The 24,647-nt window shown below is 35.2% G+C and overlaps 1 protein-coding gene across 4 annotated transcripts in view; it reads left to right on the top strand.

The window, feature by feature from the left end:
• The window catches only part of TENM2 (teneurin transmembrane protein 2), an 865,315-nt gene that overhangs the window by 189,740 nt on the left and 650,928 nt on the right, over positions 1 to 24,647 (top strand). The window contains exon 1 of one of the 4 annotated variants that reach the window (XM_087924564.1): positions 18,402 to 19,447. The exons of the other annotated variants lie outside the window; for them this stretch is intronic. Within the exon in view, the coding sequence (XP_087780690.1) occupies positions 19,402 to 19,447 (46 nt within the window). The 5' untranslated portion in view covers positions 18,402 to 19,401. Of the gene's footprint in view, positions 1 to 18,401; positions 19,448 to 24,647 lie in introns of those variants that run through there. 4 annotated transcript variants of the gene reach the window in all.

The following is a 24,647-nucleotide window of genomic DNA, read 5'->3' as shown; positions in this document are numbered from 1 at the left end:
GCAGCTCAAGGTTCTCCACGTTGACATGAACCTCTCCGTTCATGTATCCCTGGGGGATCGCTCCTGACGCCAGAAAAGGTGTTCGAAGCCTGCAACAGTCTTCTTCACCTCCGTTCTCCCTGTCCTGCCACCGGCTCCAGATTTTATCAATCTTGCGAATAGTTTTTTAATAGTGACTCCTTGTTATAGTTTTTTGCCAAAAGTTTTGAAATCTTTTAATACTTTTTATTCCTTTATAATTGAGAAAAAATAATTCACCAAGCAAAAAATTTATCTTTCTGTTCACAAAGTTTTCTCTTTAGGTGTAAATTAATTACATCTGCAAGTGGTTAAGAAGTTAAGTTCTTGTGAACTTTATTCAAATAGGCCACATTATTTCTGTGAACTTCATTGACTTCCAGATGCTTAACTTACATGCTGATTGCAAAAATCTCAGTTCCTCTGGTCTACTTACAAGGACCAGCTGCTTGAACTATAAGTGGACAATCTCACAAGCTCTCCTTTTTCTGGAGAGGCTGCACAAGAAAGAATTCATCCTGCAGCAGCTGATCTCCTGTCATCACCTGTCCTGTAGGTATATCTTGTGGATGATGAATCCTTACCATAAGTTTTATTTAACAATAATGTAAAACATGTTATTTTGGTTGAAACAGTTATAGAAAATGAAAGAGAAAAGAAGATTTTTAAACAAAAAGGCAGAGAAGATAAATACTACTCACAAATTAAGGTTTTACTACAACACATATGTTAACAGTAAGTGAAATGGAAATAAATAAATGGAACTATGAAAAGCCCCAAAAATGAGTAAATAAACCGTAATTAGAAAAGTGGCTAAAGAAAAAGAAAAAAAAATGATGTTGAATTTGCAAGAGGGAGGTTTTGTTTTATTTGTTTATTTATAACCTGACATCATTATTATTATTATTATTATTATTATTATTATTATTATTATTATTATTATTATTATTATTATTATTATTATCTGAAGATGATGAATATGTCCGACACAGGCTCCTGTCCTATTTTTTCCCAGAACAACAACCATGTGAAGTTAGTTGGGCTGAGAAAAAGTGACTGGCCCAAAGTCACCCAACTGACTTTCATGGCTAAGGCCGAACTTGAACTCACTATATCTTATTTCTAGCCTGGTGCTTTAATCACTGAACTGGATCTGTATCTATTAATACAGAGATACTGTATTAATGGACAATATAAAAAGGATTTCATCAATATTATTCCAACTTATATAAAGGAAGTGACACCCCTCTAGAGAAAATAGATCTATATCTAAAGAAACAAACTTTATTGAAGATTAAAGAGGAAGATATTATGAATGACTCTAGAACAATAAGGGAAATTTCTGAAGCTGTAAAAAAGAATAAACTAGCAAAGGTGCCTGGACCAGATGGATTATCTGGTTCTTATTATAAATGCCTTGAGGATGAACTTTTACAACCTTTACAAAGCACAGTGAACTCTATCCTACAGGGAGGAATGATACCAGAGAATTGGAAAGAGGCCAGTATAATACTAATACCTAAAGGGGGACAAGATTTGACTGTAACAAGAAACTACAGGTTGATATCATTATTGGAAAATGACAATAAGCTGTTCTACCTGACAGGCTGAAAATAATTTATCTAAAAGACCAATGGGGATTTTTACTTAGAATACAGTTAAACGAAAGGAAATATATTATAGAAATATATTAAATATTTTGGAATATTTGGAAGAAGACAATTAAAAATAAGCTGCAATAAGCTTCTTCCAATACTGAAAAGGCCTTTAACAATTTGAATTTAGTTTTCTTGGTTTTGGAAAATATGTATTTTGGAGAGAATTTTATAAAATGAGTAAGTCTGATTTACACTTTACAAAAAGCACATATAATTGATAACAGAGATATAAGAAAACGTGTAAGACATAAAAAGGACCAAGACAGCAATATCTGTCACCTCTCTTATTTCTTGAAGAACTGAATATAGATATAAAACCAGATGACAGGATTATGGGAGTAAAGATTAAAGTTACCATGTGTGAGTTGGGTGGCTATATAAATTTATTTAATAAACAAAGTTTAGAAAAGGACTTTTTCATATTACTTGGTGTTGGTTTTGAAAGATCCTTTAAAGTAGGGGTCACCAACCTTTTGGACCTCAGGGACCACCAAACTCACAATTTTAAATCCCATGGACCAGTATAAGAATGTTGAGTGACAGTGGCTTGCTGATGTTGGTGGGAGAGGGAGAGAGAGATCTGATCTAACCTCGGAGGGCTGGCGGTGATATTCTCTCTCCCCCTCTCTCTCTGTCTCTCTCTCTCTCTGTGTCTCTCTCTCTCTCACACACAAACACACACCCACACTCCCTCATGCTCACACACCCCTCCAAGGCAGCCACATTCCTAACCTGCTTTTCAGCTCCATTCTCAGGGGGTGGGAGAGAGAGAGAGATATCCTGCGATCCCAAATAAAGAATGATCGATTGGTAGGAAAACAGGGTGGGAATTTTCCTTCAGACTTCTTTTGGGATTTTCCCAGGGTCTCTGCTGCTTCTGCTTTTTCTGCAGAGACTCTGGAAAAATCCCAAAAAAAGTCTGCAGGAAAATTCCCCACTCCGTTTTCCTACCGATCGATCGTTCTTTATTTGGGATTATTATTTCTTTCACTCCAACTTTTGGCTTCATGAAAGGAAAGCAGCAGAAGTCTTTCTTTCTCTCCCCCAAACTCCGCCAGAATGTCTCAGCCTCTTGGAGCAGGATGCCTTGCAGGATCCCAAAGACGCATTTCTGGGGGAGTTTGGGGGAGAGAAAGACAGACTTTTGCTGTTTTCCTTGTGTGCAGCCAAAAGCAGAAGAAAGAAGTGGAAAGAAGCAGTCCAGTGGCCAGGCCAGATGAGTGGGGCAAGTGTCCCCCCTTCACCCTTTTCTGTCTCCCCTCATTACCTCGTGTTGTTCACAATGCAAGCGATGCAAGCCTTGTGTTCCTGCACAGCCTGAATTAATTGCTTTGTGGGTGATATTTCTCTGTGGACCACCCAAATTTTCTTGCAGACCACCAATGTTCCCCTACCCACTGGTTGGCGACCGTTGCTTTAAAGGCTTTGAAATATCACTGAGCAAATTAAAACAATTAAGTACATCAGCAGAGTTAAAGGGTAATAAATAGAAGAAGAAGATGTCAACAAAAATATCAAAATAGAAGCTCAAACATGAACTGTATGTTATTTTGAAATAATATATTAAGACATGGAATGAAGTTTTAAAAGACATGTTAAGATGATATGAACTATGGCTGTCATTACCAGGGAGAATTTCTGTGATAAAAATGAACATCTTGCTTAGAAAGATGTTTTTATTACAAACAATACCTGTTTTGAAAACTGATGTACCACTAAAACAATGACAGAAGGATATATCTAAATTTGTGTGGCAGTGAAAAGAACCAAGGTTTAAACATAAGGTGTTTCAAGATAAAAAAGAAAGAGGACGATTGGTTTTACCTAATTTGAAACATAATTTTACAGCTTGCTATTTGGTTTGTATAAAAGAATGATGATGGTGGGAAATAGAAGGTTCTTTGAATTAAGACACAACCTGAGGTTTGGGTGGCATAGATATTTGTGGTAGAAGAAAATTACATTTAATGTGGATTTTATAAATCATGATGTTAAATGTGTCACATTGAGAAAATTTTACTTTTTATTTATTTTTATTTGTCAATTGCTTACAAGATGATAGGTATAAGTAAAAACATAGTTATGAAAACATGGATATATATAAGAAAAATAAAAAATAAAAATAAAAGAAACAATAGGACAGGAACAGTAGGCACGTTGGTGCGCTTATGCATACTCCCTATAGACCTCTTAGGAAAGAGGTGAGGTAAATAATAGACAGTCTAAGGTTAAAGTTTTTGGGGTTTGGGGAAGAAACCACAGAGTCAGAGTAGAGTATTCCAGACATTGACCACTCTGTTGCTGAAGTCATATTTCCTGCAATCAAGTTTGGTGTGATTAACCTTGAGTTTGTATCTATTGTTTGCTCTTGTGTGGTTATGGTTGAAGCTGAAGTATTCATTGACAGGTAGGACATTGCAATGTATGATTTTATATACTATACTTAGATCGGACCTAAGGCAGCATAGTTCTAGGTTTTCTAGGTCTAGAATTTCGAGTCTGGTGGCATAAAGTATTCTGCAATGAGTAGAGGAGTGGAGAACTCTTCTTGTGAAATATTTCTGAACTTTCTCAATGATATTAATATCAAATACATAATGTGGGTTCCAGACTGATGAGCTGTATTCAAGTATAGGTCTAGCAAATGTTTTATATGCTTTAGTTAGTAGTGTAATATTACCAGAGAAAGAGCTATGTAAGATTAACTTAACAATTCTTAATGCCTTTTTGGCTATGTAGTTACAGTGGAATCTAGTACTTAGGTCATTAGAGATGAGTACTCCAAGATCCTTGACGGAGTTTGGATCATCAACAAGGTCTTGACTATTCAGCCTGTATTTTATTTTCTGATATATTTTTTTTGCCAATACGTAGGACAGAGCATTTATTTGTTGAGATTTGAAGTTGCCATTTGTTTGACCATTCTGATACATAGTCAAGGTCTTTTTGAAGGGTAGCAGTATTGTTTGTGGTGTTCAATAGCTTTACATCATCAGCGAAGAGAATGCAGTTGCTCTTGATATGATCACAGAGGTCATTTATGTAGAGTGAAAAAAGTTGGTCCTAGAACACTACCTTGGGGGACACCACTGTTGACAGGCACAGAATTTGATAGGATGCTTCCAATTTTGACCATGCTTCTATCCAGTTATACAGATGTCCAGAGATACCATAAGATTTTAGTTTTAGGAGTAGTTTGTTGTGTACCACTGAATCAAAGGCTTTACAGAAGTCTATGTAGTTTGAGTCTATTGCTTTGCCCTGATCAAGTTGTGTAGTCCATATGTTTTTGCAGTGTAAGAGCTGCAGATTACATGATAGTTTTTTCCTGAAACCAAATTGTTTATTAAAGAGTAGGTTGTTTGTTTCTAAGTGGAAGATGATGGATTGGTTAATAATTGATTCCATGACTTTACAGGTGATGCAGCATAAAGAGATTAGGCTGTAATTTTCAACTAGGTTGGGGTCTCCCTTTTTGAAGATGGGGATGACCGTGGCTTGTGACCATAGTTTCGGCAAGGACCTGGTCCTGAAAGATTTTTCAAAGATTATGGAATAGATACATTATTGATTATTTCAAAGATTATGGAATAGATACAAATCCAAGTTGTGCTCCAAAGATTTTTATGGTTCTCAGTTCAAGAAACAGTGTATAGATGAGATATTATAGCCAAACACAAATTGCTAACTCATTGTGAGATATTAGAATATAGTCAAGGAGAGTGTAAAATAAAATCAAGAGAAGATATGATAGAAGAGGGATAAGGATTCAATAGGTTCTCTTGTTTATAATTATTATAAAGATTTAAGCAGACAAAAGAGTTATGGTTTAGGATAGGTAAGAATGAGCTTGAAACACAGTTACATATATATAATGAACATAAACACAAAAATGTATACACTTTTACTGAAATTTGAAAGAAAAGAGCAAGAAAAAGAATATATGTTAAATTGGACTGTAACTTGTTTATAATATACAATAGGGTATTAAGTGGTTGAAATGATTGAAATTTACACTGTGTTAAATGTTAAAAAGATTTTTTTTATAACATTGGGTATCAGAAATGATCTAGAATGCAAAAAGATACTTCAAATTAATGTTCCAATTAATGTGAACAAGAAAAATTGACATTTTTTCATTTGGTGGGTGTGTGAAAAAGCTACGCTGTTCTGGATTCAAGCACACACATTGATTAAAAGGATTTTAAAGAAAGATATATAGTTGAGAGTAGGAGTCTTCCTACTTGGATTGATGGACAAACAGTTGAAAAAAAAAGTCACAGAACTTGGTTCTTGTAAGATTACTACTGTACAAGCACAAAGATGAAAAGATTGGGGATTATTCACAATGAATAAATTATTGGTGAAAATAGTGGAACTTGCTGATGTGACTAAACTGACTTCTTTGTTCAGAGAAAAAAATAATATAAATGCTTATTGCTGACTAGAAACCTCTTATGGACATTTCTACTAAAGAAAACAAATTGTAATATATGTACAATTATAACTTTTATCTCTTACTCTATAGTTACAATGTACTTTAATTCCCTTTCCTGTCTAATCATCAAAACCATGACATCATAAATCATACATTCAATTTTTTTACTACTATTAGGAAGTAGTAGTAGGAAGGGTTTTTTTTTTTAACTTTTTGGCACTTTTGGCGCTTTTACTTTTTTGGATTTTTTTCTTTTTCTTACTTTATATTAGTTCTTATCTTTTTTCTTAAAATCATTAATAAAATTATATTAAATATAACTTTAATTTTAAATTTAATATATTAAATTTATTTATATATATATGTATATCACTGGCTTATATAATTTGGAAATTCATAAACATAAATAAGGGGATATATTACATAAAGGTAGCATAGAATCAAAAAGTTGGAAGAGTTAGTTAGGTTATTGGATCAAACCTAATTCTCAGGACAAGTCCAAATGTAATTTAACATGTAATTCATAATTTACTTTTAAAATTCATCTTAAAGCATTTCTGAGATACTGTTTTTAGTGAAACAAATCCCATCACTTCCATATAATTATGTATTCACACATTTGGAAATGTTTTTTATTATACAATTGAAATCTCTTAAAGCCAAACATTATATGACTTTCTTCAAAGTGTTATATGTTCAAGTATATGAAAAATGCTGTCATTTAAGGGCTTCCGGTTTGCAAGGCTTTGGCAGCAGCAGGGATTCACGATATTGCGCGATCCCTGCTGCGCTCGCTGCCAAGGTGCCCCCAATCCGTTTGGATTTGGGGGATATAGCTGCCCCGTAGAGGCAGCTGAAGACAGGGGGGATCCGGATAGGGGTTTGGGGGTGTCACAGACCCCCTCCCCAGCTGGCAACCCCCCTTTTCCCAAGGCGGAGGAGCAGCAGTCAGTAATGGCCGCCACAAAGAACCCTGCAGCTGGACAAGATTGTGCAGGAGGAAGAAAGTCAGAAGAGTCATGAAAGTGGTTTTTGACCGGGATAAAGTAAGAGAAAGTACCCTGGAATTTGAAAATTGCCAAAGATAAATTGTTTCCAGAGAGAGTTACAAGCGGCGAATGGAATTCCAAAAGGGAAAGATTTTTTTTCTTTCTTTTCACTCTCCTTCCTAACGTGACAGCGGATGGAACTATAAGAGAAATCGGAAAACCTGCTTTGGAGGTAATTAAATGCTGAAGGGATAAGGATTTCTGAACATTTTTTTTTAAAAAAAAAAAACCTTTTTTGCTGTGAGTGGGAAGGGAGAGGAAAAAAAAATTGGAGCAGAATTTGAAAATAAGGAGAAGATTGCCTAGAATTTTAAAGAGTTATTAAACATTAATAAGACTTCTAAAAGATATATTTTAAATGGAACTTTGTGATTAAATACTAACCCCAGAAAGAGAAAGTGAAGAAGGAGAAAGTACTTAAAAGAAACCGCTTATTTGGATTGCTTGGTGATTTTGGAACTTTTGAGAACTATCTTTGATTAAAAGCACTTGGGTGGTTGTTTGGAAAAACTTTTTCTCTCTGTAACGACATCACTTGTGGATGGATTGAAACTTGAATACCAAAAATATAAAAAAGAAGAACAAGAAGGGAGGGGTTCTCTTGGCACTCTTTTTCAATTCTTAGAAATGGCGGTTTGTACTTATGAAAAACTGACTGCGCAACAGGATAACTGGGATAAAGAAGAAGCCATTTTTGATGGACAAGTGACTTTAGTTGGGGAAGGAAAGGAGAAAGAGGAAAAGGAAAAGGGGATTTTAAGATCTGGAAAAACAACCAAAAAAGAGGAGAATAAGGTGAAAAGTGGATACTATGTTAGAAAACAACAGAAAGGAGGAAAGCAGAAGAATAAAAGGGAGGTGGAGAGTCAAGGGGGTAAAGAGGGCAAGGAGAAGAATAAGCAAGGGAGAAAGGAAGGGATGAGAAGCCTCAATGGTGGGGGGCAAGATGCAAAGAAACAAAAATCTTTTAGAGACAATGGGTAAACTTTATTGAAAAAGGGATTCTGGAAAGGTACATAAGATTGTATTTTTATATTTGTACTTAGAAATAATCTTAGAAAACTGGAAATAATATGTAATCTAAAATGTGATAAAATATTTAGTGTAACTTAGTGAAACTTTTGTCAAGAAAAAGAAAGTAATGAAATAAATGGGAGAATTGGAGTAGGAGAAGGGGGAACATTTTAACGAAACAATGATTTAAAATATGTGATGTGGGGGGGGAGAAATAATTATGGAAAGCATAAGTGTTCCCATAAAGGCATGATATTTAATTAAAATGGTTAAAGTGTTTAATATTAATATTAATGATTAGATTGTGTTATCCTAGTGACATTTCTTGTAAAGAAAAAGAAGGCAATGAAATAAATGAGAGTTTTGAAATAGGAGAAGGGGGAACATTCTAATGAAATAATGATTTAAAATATGTAATGTGAGGGGGAAATAACCATGGAAAATAGGTGTTCCCATAAAAGTATGATATTTAACTGAAAAGTAATGTGTTAAGTGTTTATGATATAAATGAATATTAATATTAATGAATAGATTTGTATTGGCATTGATAATATTGTATAATTTTAGAATGTACCAAACAGAATCCCAATGTAAGCTATGTATTTTATATTAAGTATTATAAATGTAGGGGAAATGTAGGCGTTATACTCCAATTAGTGTACAGGAGAAGTTTTGTTTAAAGAAGAAAGACAAATGGATAGCTGAAAACAGAACAGACAAAGAATAATAAATATTATGATTTGAATTGAGATGAGATAAATAAAATAAAACTAAGAAAATTTAAAAGAGATGAGAAGCCATATAGAAAATTGAAAATGGTAATAAGATATGGAATGGTATACAAAATGAATATGAATTTGAATTTGTGTCTGTATGAAGAGTTGTAACCCGGGACTAAGCAACTTTCAGAAAAGATGTTTTTTATGTTTCTATGTTTTGTGTTTTTTTTGTGTTTATGTTTGATTGAGTTAATAAAACCTTGGAGGAATGTTAGAAGAGGACAATTGAGAATAAAAGATAGAAGAGAATAAAGCAAGTCAGACAAAAGAAATAAGTATAGTGAATAAAAACATATAAAATAGATAAATATAGAAAAGAAATATAATTGAATAAAACTAAAGGGAGAAATAATGAGAAACTTGAAAGGATATGTATGTGTTTATAAGGAGATGTGTCAATGGTGTATAAAATGTTTTATTTGATTTGTTAAAATTTACAAATAACTTTCAGAAAAGAGGTTTTATGTTCTTATGTTTTACGTTTTGTATGTCTTTAAAAATTAATAAAATTTGTTCAAAAAAAAAAAGAAAAATGCTGTCATTTATTACTCTCAAAGCTTTATTCCCAATTATTTTTACCTGTATCTTAGTTTTTAACAGTGGTGTTGCATCACATTGTCAACTGTAGCAACCTGATTCTATATCCACCACTTATCCTCCAAATAACCTTCCTGTCATCCAATGCACCCCTGATTCCCTGCACCTGGAATGGACTCCTCCTCCTCTCCCCACAAACACTCCTTGTTCTTGATACTGCACTGATTTCCAATCTTCTGATGAGTCTCATTGTGCTTCTCTTAACTGTTCCAGTTTGTCTTAAAATTGTAGTATCAGAACATTCCAGAGGTGCTTTGTCAAATAACAACTGGACTTCCTTTGTTTTTGCTTGAAGACATGTCACTTCTCATCCAAGAAGCTTCTTCAGTTCTGAATGAACTGAACTGAAGAAACTTCATTCAGAATTGAAGAAGCTTCTTGGCTGAGAAGTGAAACATCTTCAAGCAAAAACAAAGAAAGTCCATTTTCCTTTTGAAAAAGCACCTTTCGGTCAACCATGACCTGGATGATTGGGAATCTCCATACACATTTAATACCAGAATAGGACTCAGTACGGGTTCTGACAAAAACAAAACTATAACTTCTAATTGTTTGAAAAGTATTTTTTACTACAACCTAAAATTGTATTTGCCTTTTCCCCCCCAACAATATCACATTGCTGACTAATGTTCATCTGGCAATCAATTACTGTTCCAAGCTTTTATGCACAATTATTACTGCCAAGCCAAATTTCCTTTCTAAATAAACATATTTGATTTGTTTCTTAAGTGAGGAAATCTGCATGTCATGCTGCTATTAACAGCCCTTTTTTTCTTAGCTACTCAATTCTGTTTTATTCAGTTTCTTTTTAACTAGTTCCATTAAATGTCACCTCATTTGTGCTGAATATCAGTCTTTCCACCCCAAAAATGATACTCTCCAGATATGTAGAATTTTAACTTCCATAGTTTTCATACCAGTTGGAGGGTTATGGGTGAAGAACTCCAACATATGTAAAGGCTTCCAGATAGGAAAAACTGTTAAGCATCTTTGCAATATGCATGTCAACATGTGTTTATGTTGATTAAATATAATATTGAGCAGCAAATTTATTTTATTTGTCTTGCTACTTCTCTTTCAGCTTTCAGAGATTTTTAGCTACTCATTATCTAAATTTGCCCTATTTATCCCAGATTTCTCAAATAACAGCCAGATTATTATGAAAAGAGCTTGCTGATAGTAAGGTTTTTGAATTGCTTCAGTGATTGCCATAGGTAGGACTATTCTGGAAAATAGCAACAGCTGCACAAACTGGCTTTTAAAAAACTCTTTTAAAATAAAATCTGTACTACTGAATCTTTTTGCTTATGAAATGTCAGAAACTATGTTTACTATAAAGCTTCTGCTTTAATGCCTCTGAATTTACAGTGTTAGAAAATATTCATAATAGCCACCAATAGTTCAGCCATGCCAGCATTTAGCAGAATGAAAGAGAGAGCATATAGCAGTCATCAGCTTTCGTTAAAGCTAAATCTAGCAATTCAGTGTAAAAAAATAAATATTATGGGAGGGAAAATATATTTATCTTTAATATTATGTTGTTCTTACTGTAATCTGTGTGCTCATTTTTTTCTTTTTTGTTTTCTTCAAGGGGTGTGTGAAGTTTTTAGGAAAGCTGTCATGACAAAAAGAAAAAAAGGTAACAAATTAAGGTGATCTTATCTAGCATATTCCTAGCATATTTCAAAAATGAATTGCATCAGGCTGGAGGTTGCAGGAAAGAAATGGGACAACTTGCCTCAGCCAATTTTCCATGGCCAATTTTCCATGGTCAACTCGCTGTGGGACAATTCAAGTTAATTATTTAAAATTATTCAAAAAATTATTTCATTTTTTTGTATTTTACTTTATTTTATTACATTTTATTTTGTATCTCCTTTGGCATCCTTTCTTTAGTGATTCTATTTGACTATTTTCTTTTATATTAACTCTTGTCACACTGTGAGTTGTTCCTGTTCTGACCAAAGGTTCCTGAGACAGTAACAATCACACACTGTTCCCAAAAACTTTATTTTTATTTCAATGGCTTTGAATTATATGCATTCACAGCCCATAATGAGTCCCAAACAGTTTATGAATAGTCCAACAGAAGTCTGCCACAGTCTTTTGGGATAAGGCTGATAAGCACCCACCTTTATCTCCCTTGAAATGCTGCCTATGAAATGCTGCCTTGAAATGCTCCCTTGAAATGCTGCAATGATTAAATTGCCAATTAGCTGTACAAAGCCAAACGGAGCATAAAGTCAACACGGAGCTTCAGATTTTAAACCAACCAGAACGAACAAAGTTGCTTCCTGCAAAGGCTCATGTCCCTTTGCTCGTCCTTTATGTCTTATGGGAGGGCCCAATCATCTCCAAGCCTTATTCCCAAGTTGCCATTTTTGTCTTAACTGTTCTTGCCTTCTGGCAGCTCTGTGCAAGTGCACACTGAGAACAGGCTCCCCCTGTTCCTCTGCCTTGCTGATGTCAGATTCTGGAGGCTCAGGAGTCAGCACATAACTCTCAGATGGCCCTGGCTCCATCTCTTTGTCAGATGCAGATCCCTTGTCTGAGTCCTCCCCAGACTCCAGGACTGGCCCATGTTCCTCCACAGTATCCGACTCTGCTGCCAGCTCCACAGGACGCCGGTGGACCACAACAGTTCCATTGTGAGTTGGCCATGGTGAATTGTCCTGTGGTGAGTTGGCTGCAGCAAGTTGGTTGCAGTGAGATGGCCATGGCAATTTGTCATAGATCCCAAAAAGAATCTGGAAACATTGCCCCAATGTCTTCCTATGAGAGAGACATTGAACTTAAATTGTTGCTAGTAGTTTCATTCTCAGCCTCATTCTTGGTCATATGACCCAGGGCACAGCTATAAGACATGGTGGTGCAGTGATTAAAGTGCAGTACTGCAGGCTACTTCTGCTGCCTGACTGCTGCCTACAATTTGGCAGTTCAAATCTCAGCAGGGTCAAGGTTGACTCAGCCTTCCATCCTTCTGAGTTCGGTACAATGAGGACCCAGATTGTTGGGGGCAATATGATGACTCTGTAAGCCACTTAGAGAGGGCTGTAAAGCACTGTTAAGCAGTATATAAATCTAACTGCTATTGTTGCTATTCTGTGCTTCTTAGCTACAACACAAGAGATACACGTGTGCATGGTATAACTTTGTTCTTTTTCTTACTGCAATGGCCACTGCTGGTAAAAAGTCTATTCCAACATTAAGAAACTATTCTGTATGCTGTCCATTTCTTGTTTTATCTTTCAAAAATACTAAGGGCCCATTGGTCAATATTGGGCAAACTCCTTAATATTTTAATACTAAGGGCCTACTGATCAATATTATGCCCATATTATACCCATATGGGCAATATTGTGCCCATCAACTAATTTTGCCTCATAATGCAATATCTTAAGTGTACCCTTGAAATTATGTTTGTCACCATGGAGTACTACTTAAAAACTGTACTATTGTGTTAATCAACTGGTTTCAACAGTTTAAACCAGTTGATTAACATGAAGAATTTAAATAAGAATTTGGAGCTGTACTACTAGACAGAACTGCTTGAATTCTTATTATCAATAGAAAACTGGACCAACAGATCTATAAAATAAAAAGTGTTTGCTTAAACCATATTTATCAAAATGGCATTGGAACTTTTTCACACTCCAGAAAGTTTTTCTTTGTCAAATAGCAGTTAGCCCATCAGCTGGGACAAAGGTTCAGCAACCTAATCTAAAATATTTTTTCAGTAATGTCAAAATACAGTCCATAACAAGTGGCTTTTCTAAAACAGGGGAAAAAATAAGATATAAAGCAAGCCAAACCATATCAATAATGTCATATGTGTTGTAACAGTCATTGTGGTGTCTTAATTGAGATTTTAGATTAAGCAGCAGGAGAGGAGGATGACTTTGGTTCAAGTCTATCCTTCACCATGGAAAGTCACCCAAATAATTTACTGGACTGACTTTGAATAGTTACTAATTCACAGTGCAACCTATCACAAAACCTTGCTATTTGGTAAGAAAACTGGACAAGGTACCACTATACACTGTAAAATCTTGAACAGATGAAGTATATTATCTAAAATACAGTTTTGAAGCACCTACATATACAGACATTTTCCTGGGCTGTTTCTGTTGAACCCTATAAATATTTTATCTAGGTAAAAATGTTAAGTTCTTCAGTAATTTAATCACTTTAAATTACATTACAAATTAAAATAAGGCTATAGTAATCCCATAAACATTTAGCACAGAGTAAATCCTAGTCAGATTAATGGGTATTAATTTGATACGAGACCCAAATATCTTTATTGATTTCCCTATTGCTAATAGGAAAACTATTTGTAAAGTATAAGAAATATGAAAAATGGTATTTAGTTTAGTTGACCTTCCTTCAAATATCTTTTTCTCCCATTCCTTTTCTTCATCATAACCACATATACATTCTCATTGTGGAAAACTTCACAAAAACATTCCAAAACATATTATCTTTGATAACAAGAAACTTTATCTATCAATGTAGTTCATGTTGAACTTCATTGCCAAGTTCTGATTGGCTGAGTGCCTCTGTGACAAAACAATAAATTTGCTATGAATACCCATGAGAGGTGCCTGGATGGAGTCCATTCTAGACAAGCCCTGATTTCATTAACTGAGTTGAATTTAGCATAAGAAGAATTTATTGTCTTTATGATTCTTTCTCTGCTAAATAAACTCAAAGCAGGAACAAGAAGGAAACTTTCTAAGTGGAATAGGGAAGAAGAATGAAGAATTCTTCATGAGCTATAGAAAAAGAGGCATTTTCTGTAGTCTGCAAACTGCCCTTGGAGCATCCTTGTCATCATGCAAAGGCATTTTTAATCTCACAGGCCTTTTAAATAATAATGCTGGTGCTAGCTTCTTCAATTATGCTCAACCGTAAATGGGCACAAGCAAAGATATGTGAGCTTCTGATAAATAGATTTATAATGGAAAATTCAGCCATTATGAAAGAATTTTGGTATCTGTTGTGTCTTAAATGGAGGCCCTATTTTTAGTGAAAGTGAGGTTTAAATTCTGGGTCCTCTTTCTCTCCCTTGTACAATGTAATATGCTTAAGGATTTGGGGGACAGTTTCCACTTTGCAATTTTTTTAGTAACAGGCTAATCTGCTTTCAGCAATATTCTTCTAATCTTGAAAGAACTGACTCCCATATCTAGTGTGATTTTTTGTTTTACCTTTACCTTTTGTTTTACCTTCTTCTTTGTTATTGTTTATTCCTTATATCATGTTATATATTTTATGATATCTTAGTGTATGTTTGTTGTAAGTTACAGACATTACTTTCATTTTTCTAATAAATTGAGTTTTTGTTATAGAAGAAGCAACATATAAATAATGTTGCTTTAATTTAATTTATTCATTAGGAACCACCTGAGTTAAAAAAAAAAACCCTTTGTGGTGTGCAATAAATACCTAAATACATCTTTCTTTCTTTCTTTCTTTTAAATTTACTTTTAACTTTCTACCTATACATATAAAAGGAGTTGTCTTCGGTAAAATTCAAGTACTCTATACTTTTTTCTTTTTATATAGACATTAATTTCTTAAACATCCATAGGTTGTTGTAATCTTAAATTCTTTTGCTTAATCTAAAGATTTCCTGTCTGCATGGGATTAATTAGGTTTAAACCACTGAATCTGTACCTTACAGCCTTGGCCATGAGCTTTGCATAGCCAGAGAGAGATCTTGTCTTCCATGTGTTCAGTGAGGGCTTATAATGTATTTCTGTGAATAAATGCAACTATTTGCACTGTCATAGCCAATCAGTACTTCACTGAAATAATAGTAATAGTACTGATAATGATGACAATGATATAAATAATAGTACTGTCATACTACATGAATATTTTGTCCAACAAATCTGATTAATGGTTTAGCAGTGAGATAGAGTAGCTAAAAGAAATCTTTTACTGAACAGCAGTCTTGAAATAGGTAAATCTTCCTCTGTTTTGCAAAATTATATAAGTCTAAACCCTCAATTCTGAAGTTTTGTGTATCACAGCATCAGTGTATAGGAAGGAAAGGGTTTAAAGAATGAAAAAGGAAGGCAGGAAGTCTTTCTTTTAAGTGTTAAACTTGCCTTATAATTGGATTTGCTAGTTGATAGTGAAAGCTTTGATTAGCTGTTTCCTAGAGCTAAGGAAGCTCTAAATAAAACTTTGGGTTGAAACCAATTATTTACATTTCCATGGAAAATGTCATTATTAGTACATTTTGCTCTGTAACTGTTATTCTAATGTGTTGTGGGATGGCTCCTGCATGGCTTGGTAATGATGCTGGAGAAATCATTTAAAGTACATTTAAAGAAGAAAAATAGCATGTACATATTTATGTAACTAACTACCAGGCTCTCTGGGGAAGTTGTACACTCCTGCCTCACCAAGGTAGTTTATTTGTGCCAATAAAGATTTATGTTGCTGAAATAAAGTTGTGTTGCATAGGAAGCCCTCAGCACACTGGTAACATGCCTTAAAATGTTGAGTAAAGACTGATTGAAGCAAACTTTCAAGTCTTAGAATTCTCGTTATGTCTTGCCATTCTTCACATGTATGGATTTCATCTCTTAGAATTCTCAGTTCACGTGGCTATTGCTGAAATTCTGGGAGTTGATGTTTATACATTTGCAAGGCACTGATGTTGAGAAAGTCTGACCTAAATATTCCAGTGGATCATTTTTGGTGTAGGTTAGTTGAAATTTTAACAGTGCACAGTTTGTGTGTACATCGAATAGATAAAGGATGAATTTTCCTGAAATTCCATTTTTCTTCCTATAATATGAAATACATCTTTCTGTCAGTTGAGGGAAGTGCTACATCCTGTAGTAATTTTTTCCAAATTAGAATAAAAGCTAACAGAGATGTCTCTTTGGGAGCATAAAACATCATAAAACTATTAATTATGTCAGTAAAATACATTATTCATAAATTATTGATATACTTATAAACTGCCTTTCATTCTAATAAATATCAGAGTATTGTACAATGAACTTGCTACAAGTAATCTTATAAAATAAAACATATAATAATGAAATCCACATAAGCAAGCTGAGTTACATGTAAATAAAAACCTTTCATAATTGCCTATTGAAAGGCAAAAAATACAGAATGCAAAAAGAATTTTAGAAGTTACCACTAAAAATATTTCAATATACTTAAAATATGTTACAAGGAATAAGAGATAAGGAAGCAACAAATGTCAGGACACGAAAGTTAACATTAGGCTAAAGAAAGATTGTCACATGTTGAAATAATTATTTGGTTCTCTTTCTTGTGGCAGACTTGGGCAGATTAAAAGTTTGATATAAATGGATATGTCAATGTCCAGTCTGTGTCAGCGATATGTATGGCATCCTATGGACCTACTCTTCACAGTGTAGATGTACAGAACAGCCTTTTGCAGGGCTAGCCAGAGAAGCAACGTGCTTCATCATCTTCTGGGCATAGCATACCTGTCCAAAAGACCTGGGGAAATCCTTGAAACAATTATACTTGAAAGTGTGGAGAAGGAAAAAAATGGGTAGCTAAAATGATAGTTGTCCCATAAAGAAAAGTGACAGCACTTAAGTTGCCCAAACAAACATTGCAAAAGTGTAGAACCAAAGCAATTACTGAATCAGAACACCATCCTTACAACAAAAATATCGACATCTGGGAGTTTTTAGTTTTAAGAATTCTGGTAAAGGGGATATGGTCAAAACATATAAAATTATGCAAGACATGGAAATGAGGGGTTTTTCTTTCTCTCACAGAACTTCTAAAACAGGTGAATATTGACGCATGAAGAATAACTAAAAGAAAGACTTCTTGACCCAAGCTTGGTTGAAGTGGGCACAGGTGAGGTTACCAAAAGCAGCCCTATCCTCTCTACTCCCAAGTAGGCAAGGAAAAGCCTGGTTCCTTTATAAGCTACCTGATGATGTTAGAGGTATAGCATATACATATGCCAAGAAAATAAAATGTCTAAATAAGACCTCTCGTTCCTTTTCTTTAGGAACCATCTGGGTACCTTCCATTGCTGGTGCTTCTATGTAGTTCAATACCAAAAGGAGAGGATAATGTGGTGGCAGCAATGTATGGAGGATGCAGGCTTTCATCTGTGCCCAATAATTCTAATCTCTGATACAGTGCTTGCCCAGCCCAAGTTTGAATTAGGGGATTCATTTCCCCAGGTATAGTCATGGTTTTAAGAGGGGACTAGATCAGTGAATGGAAGGTAAATCCACTCATTGTTGGCTGCTAATCATTCAGCCTTCTGGAACAGAGCCCACATGCCTCTAAGTGACAGATGCTAGGAAACAAGAGGAGAGGGGGTGTAATTGTTCTGAAGTTCTTGGCATTCTTATGTTCTTAAACATGCATGCATGCATGAAACAGCTACATTTTTTAAAAATGGTATTTTTCTAAAACTTGCACTTTATGATGACCAAGCAACTTTTCATTCTTCTATGCATCTTCATAAGTTTTATCCAGCAAGGAATAGTGGAGTTCTTCCCTGTCTTTTAGAGAAACCTACCTTGCAGACAGGACAAAAGATGGGAGATCCCAACATTAGAGAAAAGGCTGAATAAAAACAAAATAAGTCAATCAGTAAGGCAGCTAATAGGCACAGCAACCTGCTTCAATACATGTGCTTTGGAATATAGATAATGCATGGTGCAAAACTGAAGATCTCAATCTAGGTCTCAAATCCGGATTGCCATTTAGAGCTCTCCTCAGTCCAACCTAGCGGCTGACTGATTTGCCATGCTGCCCGATCACAACTCTCCGTCATTTCAGGGTGCAAATAAAAGAGTGGCTGGAAGAGGGTGTCGGTGATCCCGCCCGTCTAGAGAGATGAATCCAGCCCGGTTATTTACGTATTTATTTAGCTAGTTGCCGTGCGAATTCAATTAGCAGCGTGAAACATTTGTTGCGGTTTTTGTTTACCGGTGGCAGTTTGTCAGTAGTTATAAGTAGAGTTCCATCTGCCAGTTAAACTACAGGGCGAACAGGGAGAAAATTAGCAGGAGAGAGAGAGAAAAAGAGAGGCAATCGGAAGGAATGAAGGAGTAAGTGAACTAAATTCCGCTTTGCTTTATTGGAGAAGGAGCGGGGCCGCCGTGGGGCGTGCTGGTTGCTTTTGGCTGCACGGGAAAACGCCGGGGAGGTGAGAACAGCACACGCGAGGACTGTTGGCACGGTTGGCAAACCCAGGAGGCGCAAGAATGTGTTACCAAACGCGCGAGAGGGAGGCAGGGTGTCGTGTTCAGTGAGAGATAAACAGAAGATGCTCGACGCCTTTTTTGTGTGTGTGTGCCCTATTCTGCAAGCTCTTCCCTTCAAACTCCTCCAGATTGCTTCCCCTGCTTCTGCTCCTCGTCTCTCCCCCATTGTTCTCCTCTTTTCCTTGCTTTTGATGCACAGACGTTGTCACATTCCGTTGACTCGCCCCTCTTCCGTGGTTTTTTTTTTTTTTTTACATTCACGCCTAGTGAGGCTTTAAGCCAGAGCCAGCAGCCTCTCGGGCGAGTTTTAGTCATGTGTGAAGCTCAGTTTGATCGAGCGCTCCTTTTCTGCCTTTTCACTCTTGCAAAAGATTAATAGGTGGCGTCACGTTGCTCCCCTGCTCCTTTCCGCAGGAGGGACTTAAAAGGAACGGCGACCCCCCCACGCCCCCCAAGCTAATCACTTTCGATAAAAAATTTCTTTCCCCCAACCAAGAAAGAAAGAAAGAAAGAAAGAAAGAAAGAAAGAAAGGAAAGAAAGAAAGAAAGAAAAGGGGGGAGATAACCGTGCAATCTACGAGCGGTGGCAAAGACTGGGGAAGGCTAGAGATGCTTCACACTGCTAACAAGGGAAGGAAGGCTTCCACCGAGACAGGTAAGAAGTGCCTGAATGGGAAGGATCGGTGGAGGGAGAGAGACAAGCTGTTGGTTTTGCATCGGTTTTCAGCCCGAGAAAATATATCCGGTGGAGGATAGCAAGGGTCTTATGCCAGCTGTCTTTTGTTCGTGATGTAAAGTACCTGTAGTGACTGATGAATTGGAGCGTACTAAAGGTTCAGTTGAAAACGGGTTGTGTGGCAGGCAGCTACGATCTGAAGGACTCCCCCTCTCCTCCTCCCCACACTCCTCGCTTGTCTTGAATTGTTATTTTCACCGCGGACTTTTATAAAAACACTACTGGACACAAAGCAGGAGTTTGGCGGAAGGTTAAATCCAGGGCTGGAGGAAATCTCCACCGCTTGCCGTCTTGCTGGTAGCGGGCATTCTGCAGTTTGATGCCCAATTGATCTGAAGCGCTTTCCAAGAGGGATTTGGGCTAACTACTGAGGCTAGGTGTTGACGAAGGCTGGGGTTGATCCAGCATCGCTGGTAAAGCATTGACAGTCTTTCTAAAGTGCTCTGCAACCTACGGCGCGGTTCGCTTTACGTTAAATAAGCCCTCGGTCCCCCCTGTCTTCAGTGAAAGGGGTTATCAGGCTATGCAAACAGCATCCAGGCTTAGCAACAATCAGAACAGTGGATGAATGTCAACTGTCCAATGGAGAAACTCTGACAGTGATGTCCACGAGTGCAACGGGATGTTGTAATAAAGGATTTCCTGCATAACACCTAACACAGAGAGAGGCTAATTACCAGTCGCAAGATCTGAACTTTAGATTGGGGAATGGGGAGCATACTTATGCATTGTAAGTGTCCCCAGCTTTCACAACTAGGCCTTTACATTTTTGTAGGAGAAAGTAGCTAGCCTGTTAGAGGTAATGTAAGCTTACAATGAAATTTTGTTATCATATCCTGGATAATTGGTGTATTTAAAAATATATATGTTTGTTATTTGGGAAGTCTTTATTTAAAACCTTTCTGTGTTGTCTTTACCATGTCTGAGTGTGTGCTTGTAAGGAAATTTAATATATCTTAACAATACTCCAAACTTGATAGGAGTCTGTGGAATACAACGTACAGATAATACTTTATAGCTTTTTCCTCTCCTTTTTCTTATGCTTTAGGATATTTTTTAACTTACAATTATATTAAAGAACTTAAAATAGGAAATATTAAAAAATCAGTAGGAGTTATGGTTCAGATTTGTATAATAAATTAAAGAATTTCTCCAGGAAATGAAAAGTTATAGTTCTGTAGTGCCTTTCCATGGAATAGCTGTACCTGAAAATAACAAATAGGATTAAATTTAAAAAAAAAAAGAATATTTGAAATGAAACTGAATAGTGGTTGTATTCTATGTTCATATGTTTAAGTATACATCATCACATATAAGAATAATTGATTTTGTAAAGCATGTAACATGTTCCATAATATTTTTAATAGAATTAAAACTCCAAAGGGTATGTTTTCTTGTCAAGTTTTAGAAATGTAAGTAACTGATTCCATTACAAGCAGTTTTTCATAAAAAATAAAACTGCCATTTGAAAAACATAAATGAGAGTCACATAGCATAGGTAGAAATCAGGTTGATTACAAAATAGGGTAATTTAACAAATATAATTATACATTAAATTTGTGCAAAGTGTACAATGCAATAGTAAGTACTGTAAATTTTTAACTTATTTTAACAAAAGAGTTTGCTTCTTCGTAAAAAATGTCAGCTTAAGCACAGCTAAATAATACAGGAGGCAATTTTGATTTTATCCTGTACAAAAACCCTTAAATCTTCCTAGAATGCAGTCTTTGATTCTCTGCATTCAAAGAACCAAACCTTTCAAATGACTTTTTGACATTATAATCATTGCATTAGTAAAATGAATGGTAATCTGCAATAAATAGGGAACACTCTATATCCCTTAAAAGACAGATACAGAAAAGTTAAGTTCTTTTAACAAGGCTAAACACAAGGGCAATAGTAAAGACTCTGTTGTCAAACCAAATTTCTGTTCATTCATAGTTCTCCACCCTCCTCCTCCTTCCCTAGCTTTTTTGGCAGATGCTAACTTGCTTCTTCTCAACATTAACAGTGTGATTAATATGAATTGAAGCATTTTACGGATAATCCAGTAGATGCTGCTATAGAGCAAAGGAAACATCACTTAACTGGCTGGGAAAAGAGGAGAGAGAGGAGAGCAATGGGAAGAAAAATCATGAGCTCTGCTGATTCTGAGTATGTTGACTGCTGATGGAAGAGTAATGTGAGATCATTACATTTTTATACCATTCTATAGGGTGTTATTAAAGCTGAAGCCACGCTTGCTGGAATGATCACAGCTCGGTTAGGCACATAGCACGTCTGCTATTTTAAATTGTAAAATCAGTTTACTGTACATTACTATGCAGAACATTTCATCACTGAATACTAAAGCCCTTTAACATGCAAATTTTTTCAGAGGAAGAGCTGAAGCACAATGATCTTAAAGAAATAATGCCCAGATTCATTATAAAAATGGGCCCCAAATGCCAATGCAACAGTACAAGTGTTTGCAAATTAAAAATCAGTGGTGGAATTGAATTGGAATTGAAATCATTGATGGAACTGAAAATTAGTTGTGGCTTTTCTGATTAATATTGAGCACTTAATAGAGTCATTGTAAAATACCAGAAAACCTAAATTGTTAGTTAGAAAGGATGCATGACTACCAGCACTAAAGGTTTTGGGAAGTTTTTAATAGGACAGGAAAAAAAAATAGAAAAGCAGCATTGAAGATGTAAAAAGGAGAATATATATGGATGAGGAAAAAAATGCGTAGTGCTGTGTTATCCTGCAAGTCTTGTGTAAGTAAATGTTGATAACGTGACAAAGCAATCCAGACAGCTACTTACTGATGCAATTTCAGGCAACCACTGACCTCTATCTGTGGAAATATTTATTTTTTTTAAAGTGATCCTGAAGCCATCAATTTACACTACATTCAAAATAGCGAAGAATAATTTTTAACACATCATTGGTTCTGGAATATAATGCGCTATTCCTCTTCTAAGCCATGTTTGTGTTTAGCTACATTTCATGATAACTTGCTCTGTGTAGCTGATACAAATTTTGTGAACTGATTAAGTAGATTCTAAGTTCTTGGCTTAATCTGTTGTTAAATGTTGAATACCACACACAAACACACACACACACACACACACACACACACACACACACACGTGTATATGTGTGTGTTAGCCAAATATAGGTAGGCTGTACTTTCTTCTTATACTACATTTAACATTACTGTTAGCTTTCTTTGTCTTAAAGCATGCACCCAAATACATACCTGCTAGAAGGACTGATATTTCAAACATGGAACTGTTTGCCTTACAACAGTATAGTTACACTCAATAATAAAAGCTTAATTCATTCTTTTACAAGTGAGCTTCTGATATGCATGAGAAATTACCTTTTTTTTTTCTGCCTTCACTCCCTATTACCTGCCTCATCTCTACAATAAAATACAACTTTCCATACCAGTTCTGAATATGTGAAAACTGAAGGAGGAAAAAAAAAAGTTTATTAATCAAAGAAGGACACAACCTTTTATCTTAATAAATATAATTGCATGTGACTGGTTTTAAAGCGAACATGTTTAAGATATTCAACTTACATCTGTCTTTTTGTATAAGGATCTAAAATGACTTTGACAGTAGTATTTTGCTATTCAAATGAACAGCAGTTAGATTCCTTTTACATAAGTACATTTAAATATGAATTTTAATCACTGATTAGAACATACCCAAGTATGTGTACTTTGAGATGCTTTGTCATCACTTTCAGAATCATGTCATTTCATGTCTCAGAACTATTCTGCATAACAAGTTCTGAGAAAATTTTCTAACAGAAAATTATATCAATAATCTGATAAGATTCCAAATTTAAACTTGTTTGCATACATTTTTGTTTAACATCCTATGCCATGATGCTTTGAGTCAGACCCATTAAACTTTTTAGGACATCCTAAAAGAATCCCTGATTTTAGTAGTTCTTTTCTGTTCTAAAATGGAATTCTATTTTAGAGAGAGATGCTGGGGTGTCACTGATTTAGTTACAATTTGGACTGGCTTTCTATTATCTGATCTGAACAATATTTACATATGCAGTATCATAGGTGCCTAACTTCCTTTTTTTTTCCCTTTACTGATTTTTCAGTTAGGACTTCACTATGGATTATGTTGTATATTTATGGGTAAAGAACATTTAAAGGCATGTGAGTTTGAATAAGAGATGATTATAATTTAAATGATCAATCGATACTTCAAAAGAAGGATACTAGTTGTGCCATTGATGTTCAATATGATTTTTAAAGTACTGTTTATTAAACTGGTCTTTTGGCATATTATGTTTAGAAGTTGCTATCTTTTATTATCTCAGCTTTGAAACTGTTTATTAGTGAAAGTTTTGGGGTCTTTAAATAGTTCAAAAAAGTATAGCAATTAATAGTAATGTTGTAACGTTCTTAATTTGCCATGCATTTTGTAAGTGTTCCAAAGTCATGTAAAATTTACATCATGCAGTGCAGTGTTCCGTATGATGTAAAACGCTGTAAGAACATTATACAAAATAAAATATTATAAAATTCTGCCCTAATGGGGATTATTTTCTGGGAGGTTTGCCCCATTTCAACAGCTGTTTCACGAAGATGAATGGTTGTTGCTTTATTTTATAGGACTGCAGTTTTTATCAGTGTTGAATTATAAACAGATGAAATTTCAAAGCATTGGAATGGAAGGATATTTTTATGGCTTGCTCACATTAAAATGTGCATAAATACTGTTGATTTCTTCATTTGAAACAGAACACATTAATTCTTCCTGCATAAGGAAACACCCTTTGAATCTTTGTTTTGTTTTTAGTAAAACTCAGGAACGTACTATAACTGTTTTATCTTTCCTGGATATAATGCTTCTCTTTGGAAAGCCTTTATTATGAGCAAACCATGGAGTTCCTTACAGACATCTCTCATTGTTTCTCTTTGATTGAAAACTAATATCACTCCGGAAGTCTTTTCACAAATGCTATCAAGATATCACTGCAAAATCTGACATAGTATCTTTGTTTCTTTAACAAGCATCAACAGATACATTATCACTTCTTCAAAGAATGTCCATATTTTGATACGTTTGAACTGTATACTTTGATACAGTTTTCAGTA

This window comes from Pseudonaja textilis, chromosome 2 (genome assembly GCF_049901715.1).
Source record: "Pseudonaja textilis isolate UNSWEBS1 chromosome 2, rPseTex1.2, whole genome shotgun sequence".
NCBI lineage: Eukaryota > Metazoa > Chordata > Lepidosauria > Squamata > Elapidae > Pseudonaja > Pseudonaja textilis.
Note: the sequence above shows the minus strand (reverse complement) of the source record. Positions and strands in the feature narration are given on the sequence as shown.